Source organism: Hoplias malabaricus, chromosome 5, assembly GCF_029633855.1.
Source record: "Hoplias malabaricus isolate fHopMal1 chromosome 5, fHopMal1.hap1, whole genome shotgun sequence".
In the NCBI taxonomy this organism is placed as follows: Eukaryota; Metazoa; Chordata; class Actinopteri; order Characiformes; family Erythrinidae; genus Hoplias; species Hoplias malabaricus.
In genome coordinates this window covers 46,803,160-46,816,718 of record NC_089804.1, presented here as the reverse complement: position 1 = coordinate 46,816,718, position 13,559 = coordinate 46,803,160, and the positions used below count along the sequence as shown (strand labels likewise).

Sequence of the window (13,559 nt, the reverse complement as noted above, 5' to 3'; positions counted from 1 at the left end):
GTTAATCGCGCTGTAGTGCATATTTATTCAATGACATGTACACACAACAGTATATATTTGATCACTTATTTTTTGACATTTTAGGGGAAGCTGAGCTTCCCTTGCAGTCTTAGAGCAATCGCCACTGATAAGCGGTTACAGATAATGAATGAATGAACATCTGCTTTGCAACGTATTTCCCACACAGTGAAGGAAACATTCACTGCAACACCTCTTCTCAAACTATGAATTCCGTCACTGATTACAAAGGTATTTATAGACCGATCATTATGTATCTACACACTGAATGATCACTGGATTAACAACTATCTTGTATCTACAGTTATCGTTGATTATATCAGCTAATGCTAATACCTAATGGTATTGTGTTAGTGTGTGTTGCCTTTGTATAAATGGAACAGATACAACAGTGCTGCTGGGTTAGGGTTTTTAAACACAGTGTCCATTCACTGTCCAGTTAGACATACCTTCATTTGTCAACCTTGTAAATGTAAGGTCAGAGACAGTAGCTTATCCATCAGTAACACAAACTGACATCTTACCATCATGTCAGTGTCACTGTTCCTTTAAGGTCATTGGAGCTGATAAAATTGATAAGTTAGATGTTCTTAATCCAGGGATAGTTCTCTCTCTCTCTCTCTCTCTCTCTCTCTGTGTGTGTGTGTGTGTGTGTGTGTGTAAGGAACGTGGATAAGTGGTGTTTTTTATTAAAGCGTCCAAAATCTGACCAAGAAATGTAGTGCAATTTATCTCTCCTGCATTGCCATCTGGTGGTGAAATTTTTAATTAAATTTATTGAAGGGCAGATTATGTAAGGCTATATGATATGGAGAGAGATTAGTCTCAAAATACTTTACAAATGCGTAAATGTTAATCCACAAATTAAACACAAGTCACAAATATGTTCACAAACGAACACATCCCAATCTGTGTCTCACGGTCTGCAATTTGTACAAATACAGTTACATTCATAAATACATGTTTTTGGTTTTTATAGATATAATCACAATTGTATGCGAAAATAAATACATTTGTTTAAATTTACATTGACTATATTTGTAAAGTCGAAGTTTCTTTACAAAAATTCAATTGTTGAATCTGCATTTGTGAATCAAGTCAATCCGTGACGTGTATTTGTTCATTTCCTCTCGTGAGTTTTTGGATTTTGAGACTTCCCTGTCCCGTTCCACCCGATCCAAATACAAATGCAGCCTGATCCACAAATGTGAGCAGCAGGCGAACAAGCCGCCGCTAGGTGGCACTGTTGTTTTAGGACGTGTGGCCAACTTAAATGGAGAAGCATTTGCGCAGTACTTAATGTGGAAGGTCGAACAAAAAGCCCCCAAAACCGCTGAATTCAGCTTCGTATCACAGACAGTTAGGAGGGGGACCACTGTGGGACAATTTTGAAGGTGCCTTAAATTTAAAGACGTTAAAAATCCAACGGAACTTCCCTAATTTCGCTGCAGACTAGGGTTGTCAAATAAAATACGTTAAAATCATCCCGTATTTGGATTAAAACCGTGTTGCTCATTGGACTGATATGTTTCGAAATTTTGAGATTGGATTGTTAAAACGGGTGATTTGTTTCAGACAGATGCTCTCCCTCAGCCGGAGGAAGAGGCAGATACCCCACGGCTCCGAAACAGAATATGCGCTTCTCATTGGTCATCACTTTTATTTAGCCATCAGCAGCCAGAGTTAGCTGTCTATCATTTACTGCGGTAGCCAATGGAGTCATAGTCCCGCCTACAGGGTTTTTTCGCCGCGGCCCTGAGAGAAACAGGTCAGTTCTGAGACACTGGGGAAAACAACAGTGCCCCTCACCCCGTAATATAGTAATGTCTAGAGCCTGAGACAATGCACAGACATTGGTTACTGCTTTTAGTACAGGTAAGAGTTGTGGTGTACTTAAGTATGACTTATAGTAGTCAGCGGTATTAGACTGCAGTCTCCTTTGCAGTAGGCACAGCAGTTAGATTTTATTCAGGTGTTAATTATTTATAAAAAAAAAATACACATCTACAGAATATCCTCTAATGAAAGAGTCAGAAGCCTAGATCCCTTATAACAAAGGCTTTGTGGTTAGGTGGTAATTAAACCCCAGACAAATCAACACTGAGTGTGGATTGGTGGTAGATTGTGAGAAAAAGACGTATAAATGGTTGATGAAGCAAATAGCATTTGGGTCTGACAGGTTTCCAGATTGCATCATTTTTCCCCCATTTAAAATGTTTCCAAAGTTTGTCCCAGTGAAACGTTTATAGTATAGTTATATGTTAACAGTTGCATCTACTTTGACTTTTTACTCCATGTTGCATGCTCTCTCATGATTGGCTGGACCCAATGCCACTGGGTAGAACAGATTGCTATTCATCTGGTTCAGGTTTGTACATACCATATTGCTTACCTTGTGTTATTCAAGTAGCACTCTAGTTATGTGATTATTCATTCATTCATTTTCTTTAACAGCTTATTCAGTTCAGGGTCGAGGTGGCTCCGGAGCCTTCCCGGAATCATTGCATGCAAGGCAGGAACACACCCTGAAGGGGGTGCCAATCCTTCACAGAGTGACAGACACACACTTTTGAGTCGCCAATCCACCTACCAGCGTGTGTTTTTGGACTGTGGGAGGAAACTGGAGCACCCAGAGGAAACCCATGCGGACACGGGGAGAACACACCAAACACCTCACAGATATTCACCAAGAGTGGGATTTGAACCCACAAGCTCCAGGTCCCTGGAGCTATGTGACTTTTTGTGTTGTGTTTGTGCTGTTTTGCTACAAAAATGTAAGCATAATATTATTGTTTAGCATTGCTTATTTATTAACACTATAGGTTTTTTACCCCCGAACATTGTAAAGTGACCTTGGGTTTGTTTAAGGCACTATATAAATGTAACGTATTATAATTATTATTATTAAAACAATACTTCTGAAATGGATAGCTGATGATAGTCTGTTAAAATTATTGTTTTCACAGGGCAAGGAAATATGAAGACATTGCAAAAACCTATAAATTCCGAGCATGTGACACCTCTCTATTGCACATTTCTATAAATCATATTAAATGTACAAATGTTACATTATGAGGTCATCTGGTGCAGTCATGTTGGAACTGAAAGAGACCATGCCCAAATTGTTCCTACAAAGTTAGGAGCATGAAATTGTCCAAAATTCCTTTTTATTCTGAAGCATTAATATTTCCTTTAACTGGAACTAAGAAGTCGAGCCCAACTTCTTAATAACAACCTCACACAATAATCCCAGCTAATCCAAACTTAACACTTGGCACCGTGCAGTCAGACAAGTACTATTCTCCTGGCAACCTCTAAACCCAGACTCGTCCATCAGATTGCAAGCAGAAAAGTGTGATTTGACACTCCAGAGAACATGTCTCCACTGCTTTTGAGTCCAGTAGCAGCGTGCTTTACACCACTGCATCTGATGCTTTGCATTTCCCTTCCTGATGTAAGGTTTGGGTGCAGCTGATGGGAAGCCCATTCCATGAAACTCTCTACGCACTGTTCTTGAGCTAATCTGAAGGCCACATGAAGTTTGGAGGTCTATTCTAACCAATGACCATAATCATACTGTTTCTGATTAAAAGAGGTCGTCTCTTAAAACCCTGACATTTCATCAGTATGCAGCCCCCTATGTCATGGGCTGAAATAACATAGTGTGCAGAGAATATATTTACTGCAAGAACAGAGGTCAGCAATCAGATCCTGGTCCAGAGGGAGTGAAACTGATACCCACCTGCGGTCTATTCACCCTCTGCCAATGGCTGACATCATTTCTGGCTCTAACCCTATCACCAATGGCCTCATTTATTCTGGAATAAACTGCCTGTATTATTACATCAGGCCTTTTTGCAGGACCGGACTCAAGGTCCAAGTTCATGAATTTCATGATAATGGCCTCAGTGGTCTGAGTGCTTACACCAGATCTTCAGGATCTTTTAACTTTTCAGTGACTCACACACAAGGGAAGAAAAAAAGAAAAAAAAAATCACTGGTATAAACCAGTTACTTTTAATAAACATAGAAGCGTGGTGGGGAAGATTTTAATCACGTTCATTGTCTGAAAAGCCATTTAAAAATATGTTAGTGTCAGGTATGTCAGCTCTTCAATCCTCTCTACAGTAGTATATTTTAATAGATGAAATGCTTTAGTTTTGACTTTATTTCATACACAAAGCACCAAATATCATTTCAATCATATCTATATCATTATATTAAAAAAAGATAGGAATCTTCACTATAGAATAAGTGAACATCTACTTAAACGAGAAAAGAACCATGTTTTACACAAAACACACTGATAAATAAACCCAGATTCACCCAACAGAATATTTTTTCTCCATTTTTAATTAATTTTTTTATATTTTGTTTTTCAGTAAATCTATGTACAAATAAACAAATTAGTGACTTTGTTAAGGGTCTCAGACGAGTAAGTGCGCTATATTTAAAATGTTTAGTGTAGTAGTTATTGTTCAATAATTTAAGCCACAGAACAATAATATGCAGTGCATAGACATTAACTACAGTGCATAGACATTAAATACAGTGCATCATTTATAATATATATAATATATAAGGTGATAAAGACTGAGATCAGAAAATGCATCAAGACAAATAATACATGAAAATGCAGGAGACAAAGAAGAGACATCTACATATTGAGTATGACTTCATATGTGGGTAAATGCTTCATATCTATTATTGCTTTAACTGTGGTTAACTAATAAAATAAGCTGATATTCTATGGTAGTGTTTGACGTGAAGTGAAATGAATGATGGACAACGGCAAAAGGGATGATCTGTGTGTTCGAGCATGTGTAAGAGTTTGGTAAAGCCAAATTACTACAGTAACTATTTGTTTGGGAAAACAAACAATATACTAGAATATTTTAATCGGCACGGGAAAAAATTGCAGTTTTACTGATAAATCAAAACTCTACAAAAATAGAGTTCCTACTTTAACATTAATGCTGCAGCAACATGGGATCTGATATGGATTTCATACCCTACATATGTTATCTATGGCCATTAGCTTTCCAAATAGGAGTTACACAAAAACGACACTTGGGGCACTTCTGAAACCAAGAGGGCCAAACATCAGTGTTACACTGAATCTGTATGTGCCTGTGTGTTTACTGGGTCATCATGCCTGGTGCTCAAGTTGAGGTCTTTGTTAGCACATAAGCCGTCACAGCAACCGTTGCCACCACAATGGGCATCCACCTGATCCATCTTTCCTGAAATGGCAAATACGACACAGATGACATTTCAGTCAGCATCATCTCTCCTGTCAGAGCATGTTAACACACAGACAATCACTCAAAGTGACACGGAGTGTCAGGAACAAGGGGATGGCAACGGCAGGACAAAAAGATTTAAAACACGTGGAAAGCAGGGATGTTACAAGATATGAGTTAGGCGGGGCAGCCTACAAAGAAGGACAGTTTTTAGATATTTGTTAACATGACAAGCGGTAAAACAGACAGATGCCAGTTGACTATGAGGTGGACCTGGAAGAAGAGGACAAGGAACATTTTGAGAATGATCTGCCAACATTTCTTGGCTTAGGCAAATGCAGGACAGGTTTGTTTTCTGATTTTTTAAATTTTTTTTTTTTTTAAATTTTGCATAGGCCGAGGATGGCGGAGGCAGAAGCAGAGAAAAAATGTGCGAGGGGACGGAAGCACTGTGTACCTTTCTACCACAATGGGCCGAAGCACCAAAACAGCAAAGCCAGGACAAGGCCGATGACTACGGCTAGGATGGGCGGCAATAAAGACAGCTAAAGGAGGGAAGGGATATTACAAAAACAATCACCCTAAGAAGACTGATTTTAAGGCATCTCTATATGACAAAGATGTGCGGAATGGCTTTAACTGGGGCAAAGTTAGTTATTCTCTTTACACCAACAACGTTTCAGAAAAGCATGGACTACATCTAAAATTTGGGCAAAATTAGCCCCGGCACCTAGAACAAAGGACCTAAATTAAAAAGAAAATTAAAAACGTGACCAGTGTTGTCAGATGTAAACAGTGATTTCAAGGATAATGTGCAGTGTATTTGTGATTTCTCCTTTTGAACTGTCACTATTGTCAGCTACCTGTGTGGTATAATAAGCAGCAATAAAAAGGTGAAACTCACTTGGTTGCTTTTGTCTTGCAGAGTTTTTACAGTGGCTTGGCACTGCTTCAGCTCCAGGCTGAGGGAGTGTTTCTCCTGCTCCGCCTGCTCACACCTCTCCCTCAGGCCTGACAATTCAGCCTGTGTCTCCTCATACTGAGAGAAGGAGAGGAGGAGGGGATGAGAGGAAGATAACAAAATGAAGAAAACAAGAGAAGTAAAAAATACAAGTGTCTTATATTCTTGAAAAACACTAACCAAACCATCTTTCCTTATCATGAATATAAGTTATTTCAGCTAGAACAGAAGCACAACTATGACACTGAATATTTATTCAGTATTCTTTCGAACAACTTTCACCTCCTTCTGCAGTTCTTTGGTTCTGCTGCTGCTCTGCTCCAGATGGCAGTTTAGCTGGCTTGTTTCTTTCTGATGCTCGTCCTGCAGAGCACTCAGCCGTGTTTGCAGGTCAGCCTGAGTCTTCTCCAGGGTTTGCACCGTGCTTTTGAAGCCAGAACTTTGTTTCTTACAGCTGGAGATGGCAAGCACAATCAGAAACAAGCATTCCATCACTGCATCCAAATGTTAATATGGTCAACAGCCATTCCATTGATTTTAATACACTTTTTTACAACTCTTGTCTACATTTTATGAATCAAAGATTGTAACTACATAAAAAATTTCACAACAGGGCCTGTACTGGTGAAATATGCCAACCAATAAAATAATTTAAAAACAATTAAACAATAACCTTGCTCACTACAAAAGATAATACAACTTGATGACACATCAATTTAAATATTACAGTAATGTCTAAATCTATTAAGTTTCATGTGGTAAATTACAACATTTATTTTAGTGCACAGTGCATAGGGTGGTGTGTTGACCTATCCAGCTCTTTCTCCAGCTGCTGCAGTTTCCTCAGGAGTTGGTCTTTCTCAGTGTGCAGGGTGCTGCATTCACTCTGCAGGCTGCTTTTCTCCTTCTGCTGCTGCACAGCCAGCTGGTCTTTCTCTGACCTGAGAGACACACACTCCCTCTGCAGGCCCTCGCAATCACGCTGCAGCTTCTCCAGCTCAATCACTGCATTGTGTGCACACAACACAAAAATACAAACGTTAGCACATATTTCCACTAAAACACACAATCATAAGCATAGGGGAATAGACTCAAGCAAAAGCACTCAAAAACGCAAACCACACAAACTACTCCATTACATAAGTGCTGCAGAAATATGAGTCATAGTGTGTCACATACAATACAAACATTCTTACAAGTATTGCACAGTGAGCTCTCTGCCCTACGTCATCTCTGTCTTGTGCTTATTTGCAGATTTCCTCTTATTTCAAGTTGTATTCTTTTCTGTGAGCTCCAGTAATATTTCATAGGTGTAGAAATCACACAAGACCAGATTTATGCGTGTGTAAGTGGGAGAAACAATCAAGACAGCCAATCAATGACATGCATTTATCTATCATGCATCCTATTTAACAAGAAATGCCATCATCTGAATCAGAAGCTCTGATAGATACAATAACTCATCTACATGCAAACCTTCAACTTGCAAGCTTTCAAAGATGAGAAAGTCACAGTCTATTTGTATAAATTTGCTGTAAATAGGGCAATATTCAAAACCCCATGCTTTGGGTAAACACTAACATTAGTCACGTGTATGGCATAGCATTTTGCATATCAAAACCCTTTAGAATTGTTTGCCTTGAGATTTTAAAAAAAGGTGTGATATTTTGACATGCAATTTATTCAAGTGTGTATATGTCATATTTTTGTGTGTCCAGGTGAATGATTCTAAAAGGTGTGGGCCCAAATGGTCTGCTGTACAAGCTGGCTTTTCAAAGAAAGATTACAGACTTTGTTTATTACAAACTTTACTTCATGAACTAAGACCGGTAGCTGTTGTGGCCAGTGACTAAACAATCCAAATCCCAATATATTTAAACCTCTGGGTGTTTGTGACTGTTGGGGTACCTTGCTGTTTAGCAGCTTTGTCTCTCTGCTGGTTCTGTTGCTGGTGACTTGCTTGCAGGCTGTCAATCTCCTGCTCATACTTATTTGCTGTGAGCTGCCATTTCTCCAACTCATTGGTCAGTGTTGCTAGGTTGCCCTTTAGGGCATTAACCTCATGATCCCTCTCAGCTGTTGTCTTCTCCATGGTGCGACGCAGCACCTGTACTTCTTCTTGTGCTGCATGTAATTCTTGTTGCACACTGAAGATGGTACTATCTTTCTGATCCCTGAGTTTGTTCATATCATCCTGCAACTTTTGTAGCTGAGCTTTACAAAAGCACAGAAGAAAAAATAAATAAAAAAAAAAAAAAAACCCTCTACATTACACACACACTAAAACTAGCTAGATCTATAAATCTCTTCATGCTTACACTGAAGATTTTTCAACTGTTTTGCTGACTCCTCCGCTTGCTGCTTGCTAGCCTTCTTCTCTTCCTCAAGAAGTCCTGTAATATAAATAATTAAGAACACATGATAATGAAATAGACATATCCAACTGACAAAAATTATTTCAAACACTGACGTAGGTCAATTTCACAAAAAGACTACTGTTAAGTTTCTAACAGCTGATACTTTTGAGATGATAGCTAACATTGTAAGTTCTCACACTCAACTTTCTTAGTTTACTTTGCTGGAACGCACTTGTTTTGTACAGAACAATAAAAACAGGAATCAGTGATCTGTACCTTGACCCTTTAATTTTACTGAAATATAAAAAGTACAAAGAAAAGATTATTTTCTTTGTAAGACTACTTTTTTTATTTTATTTATTTATGTTTGAACAAACAAGTTTTATAATTGGGCAGACCAATAGAACCCCATACCATTGACTTGTTTTTCATGATTTCCTTTTTCAAGCTAAAAGGCCAACATTGTGTCAGTCCCCACCCTCTTTGGAAGAAGGTTAATATTTCTTAAATTGTAATACCCTTGTCCTTTATCTCATACAACAAGGATTCAAGAAATGTGTCTGGTTCAACACAGAAAAAGATTTGGAACTATTTTTTGAAATATTGTCCTCCCTGGATATACCTCCAGAGATGGACTCCTTCCTACAGACATGGCTTGTGAACAGAGTTGAATGTTTTGCAACTGTCTGACAGACAGAACAAATTAAACTCGTAAGTCAAGGTATTACTGTATTGATATGTGATCTTTTTTTTTTCTCTATTGCAAACTCAAACAAAAACTAACAAACAAAACACACCCAGGACAGAGGCATGTTACATAACCTATGCTTTTAATTAAAGGTTTTAATTGTTTGTGAACTAAGGATAAAACGTGGAACTAAGAACTAAGGATAATACTCAGCAGCATTTATACATAGAATTGATGGATGGCTTTTGTAAATAGTGTTTTAGGTTGTATTTCTTAATGCAGCATCTTACTGTGGTTTCTCATGCAATGCCATCTGAGGGCTCAGATATCTCACATATTCAACAGTGGTTTCCAGCCTTCCAGCTTCCAGGTCTACACAGACTGAGCTTTATCTGGATTTCCTGAATCTTTAGACAAAATTATGCATAGCATATGGTGAAAGACTTAAATTCCAGGTGATCGAGTAATGTTAGTTTTGAACTGTTTGACAATTCTTTCTTTAAATTTGACACAAAGTGATGAATTAACCCTGACCTATGTATGTTTGCAAAGACTGAGGCTTTGTGGTACTCCTTGTATACCATCTATATTCCCTGCTTACTGCAGAATTCTCGGTAACAGGTTTAAGAGTATAAATAGTTAACTGATATGACCAGAGCTGGGAAATGAGAAAACTAAGCCAAAACAAGAGCAAATAAATTGGGCCATGTTCACACAGCACATAAAAGTGGCCTAAATTTGATTTTGTGATCAAATCTGATTTTATTTTTATTCTGCTGTTCAGTGTCTAGATAATGTGTCATACATCTGACTTCTGTCTGATCAGATTGTGCTCCTAAAATGACAGAGATGTGCAAAAAGACAATTCTTTCTGGTTCTGACCAGAAGAAACTTTAAGTGTCAATGTAGCCTTAGAGAACTCTGCAAAACCAGTAAAAATAAGAGCAGAGAAGTGAGAGAGCCATGTAAGTCTGGTTGTAAGCAGAGAAAGAAGAGAATTGAACTAAAACAGCTTCTGCGTGTAAAGCATTTCACTAACACTTTAGGGAACTGAATTAATGAGGTATAATGTTAACTTTAATTATAATTACAATATTCCACCAATGTAAATATTTATTTATATTTACAAAGTATCATCAAGTGGGACCATGACAACACTGGAAATATTTTCTTTGTACTTGTGTCAGTTAAATAAAAGATTCTTCAGATTCTTGTTTATTCTGCTTTTTACTTAAAAAGTCCCTACCATTCCAGAGATTTTCTAGAACAATTCTTAAAAAGGAAAAAAAATGGAATATACATTGACCATTTATTTTATTTTAAAAGTTTTGTTTATACTGTGTTTTTATTGTATTATATTTTTATATTTCTGCTCTGTCTAGTTATATATGCACATATTACCAATATCTGGCCAATACATTGATTCTGGCAAACGTAGCTGTAGGCTTTCAAACTTGGAAAAACTGCCCTTCTTGCAGACTAAAGTGAACCCCATGTATGTCCATTACCTTGCAGCTCTACACACTTCTCTTTTCCTAATGTGGCCTGATCATGTGCCTCCTTCAACTCCTGGTTCAGGTGTTGGATCACATTTTCGGACTCACTCGCCTCCATGGAGCTCCGACTTAATTCATCTGGGCAGATTACAGATTATATAATAATAATTCATTAAAAGGATGGTTATAAAGTTTATTAAAGGATGAACCAAATACTTATGTAAGAACTGCCCATTTTAAAAATCACAAATTTCTTCCTATTACACAGACTTGACATTGTGCTTAGGTTATTCAGCTTAACAGAAGTATCTTGCTTTGTGAAATACCTCCAAGGTACAAAGTCTCCACTGACTATCACCATCTTTGTATCCCAATATATTACCTGGTCATTTTGCTCTCCACCAGAGTTCATACTCAGACCGGTCATATGTTAAATTTAGAACAGAAAGAAGTGCAAGATAATTTCCCCTGAGATGGGTAAATGGGTCTATTTCATAAATTAATATCTTGACCCAGAATAGATTTACCCTAAAAACAAAGTCTCTAGCTCATTTTTTAATCTAGGGCCCTCAAATCTATTGAATTTTTTGTTTCGAAGTATTGCCTCCAAGAAAATAACTTAGGGAAATATATTCAAACATTTAACAGCATTTAACACATATTAGAAACTGCAACAACATGAATCTTTACAAAACTCTTTCGTATGGCTGCATTTCTATGTGGTCCTCTAACATGCTGGATTTTGTCTTAAGTTTTGTAAAGTTAGAAGCACATAGTAAGTTTCTTAAAACTGGGTTGCAGTGAACCATGCCATCCTATTGAGTGCTCAATAAAAAAAAAAAAAAAAGAATTATGACCTCATCTTCCAAACTCAAGGCACACTCAAACTGTGCACCATAAATGGTGATTTGAGAAGATGACAATGCATGCAGATGCAGGAGTTTAAGAAAAAAACAATACTGCATATATCCTGCATGAGTCAGCTTCAGCAGGCAAACCTAACACACTGTCCATGCCAAATATGCCCTTCAGACATTGCAGGGAGGGCGACAGAGTGAGGACATTAAGGATTCATGAATTCCTGGGTTGTATAAGTCTCATGCTTATCGGTGCCACTCTGAATCAGGCACACAACCTCTTTGCACTGAGAACACAGAAGAACACTATCTTATAACATTACACATGTGCAAATTTATAGAGAGGTTTATAAATAGCTTTATATCTAAAATGTCTGCCTTCAATTTGCAGCAAAAGGAAGTGTGATCTTGTTGACATATCCGTAAAAGACAAAAACTCTGTGCATCAAAGCCACTCCACAATTTGTTAATTGCATGTCCATGAGCAAATCTGGGTTGGATGTTTCAAGAAATCTAAACATTTTCAATGATATCCACACAAGATATTACATCATTACTAGATAAATAGACAAGTTTAACCCTCCAAAAACCTCTGACTTACTGAGATATACATTATGGCACTTCCCAATGCTGACAAATTTTCTAAAATATTACAAATAAACTAAGTTGGTTGTGTCCCTGAAATCTGCAGCTGTGTTTATTATTTTTTTGTTAAAATAAAGAGTTTGTTTTAATGATTCAACAGCAGACTGGTTCATCTTCACTGGCGCATCGAAAAAGTGATTATATAGGAATTATCCTCGAGCATGCTATATACAAAGCAGCATATTATTGTTTATTTGTCAAAATGCAATTGCTATGAAATTTTGGGTTGGACCCAACACAAGTACTCTTCAAACTCAACCCAACGTAAAGTGCAAAATATTGAGCCTGAACCCAAGAGACATACAAGGTTAAATGCTAAAGAGCATTGTTAATGTGCTAAAAATATGATTTGGAAATTCATATTACAATAGTAATAAAAAGAAAATGTACAGTTGTCCAGAACCATTTAAATTTTCTTGTGCAAGTCCATAACTCGAAAATACATTTTCCAAGACGTGCTAATACAATTTTCTGACATCAATACAAATATCCTGTCAAGCTAAACATATATGATAACTCAGATTCACTGCTCCAGATAACTCTCCATGCTGACTTTGCATCACCTTTAAAACACACACACACACACGACTTCTGGGCACATTTGCTCATATCAATCGGAGGGCATTTAGCATGAACAGTTTCTTCCTTATACAGACAAGGGCTTTTTTGCAGCTTCTCTGAACCAGTATCGGTAGACTGACTGAAGCAGCAAGTTAATAAATGTAATACAATTTTGCCTTCGACATGTATACCGCTACATAAAACCGCGAACCTGAAATGAATTAAGCGGAAATGTTGATGATGATGATTTATACGTAAAGCAATGATGATGCTGTATTCTGGGATGCGAACATAAGATTTTGTTTTTACCTTTTATCAAGGACACTTTATTCGGGGGATCCTTCAGCTGCTGACCCTCCATTTTCTCTGAAGTATAAAGGGAAATGAGAGATTAAATATCTTTTTTAATAAAGTCAGACAAGGAAAGACACGTTAAATATATTGTTGCATTAAGAGAAAACAACAGAAATAAATAAAAAGATATGTTATTTTAGAATTAGACGGTTATCTCCAACGGTTTGTGTTCGATATAAAGTGACACAAACTAAAATGGGTCGCTTAGTCAACGGTTATTGACACTTGACACTAATGTCTATCACTGATGCGTGTCATTATATAACACCAATTATATAATAATAAACCTAGAGATGTTTCCCCTGTTTTTTTAACTACAGGAATTAATCCCAGCACACGATAAAGAGAAGTGACGGTTACCTGAATCCTAGGTTACTTG

General features: G+C 37.4%; 1 protein-coding gene across 2 annotated transcripts; it reads right to left on the bottom strand.

The window, feature by feature from the left end:
* Nucleotides 1–4,308: 4,308 nt before the first annotated feature.
* Nucleotides 4,309–13,559, bottom strand: slmapb (sarcolemma associated protein b). Of its 2 annotated transcripts, XM_066672156.1 has the most exons (10): nucleotides 13,541–13,559; nucleotides 13,136–13,192; nucleotides 10,776–10,901; nucleotides 8,541–8,615; nucleotides 8,131–8,436; nucleotides 7,032–7,227; nucleotides 6,505–6,676; nucleotides 6,166–6,300; nucleotides 5,719–5,806; nucleotides 4,309–5,261 (listed from the first exon to the last, which is right to left on the bottom strand). In XM_066672156.1, the coding sequence occupies exons 2-9, from the start codon at nucleotides 13,185–13,187 to the stop codon at nucleotides 5,723–5,725; spliced, it is 1,146 nt and encodes a 381-aa protein (XP_066528253.1). In that variant the 5' UTR covers nucleotides 13,188–13,192; nucleotides 13,541–13,559; the 3' UTR covers nucleotides 4,309–5,261; nucleotides 5,719–5,722. The 2 variants fall into 2 exon arrangements, with proteins under 2 accessions (XP_066528253.1, XP_066528254.1); XM_066672157.1 differs by lacking the exon at nucleotides 5,719–5,806 and having other exon boundaries at nucleotides 4,312–5,261; nucleotides 13,541–13,558.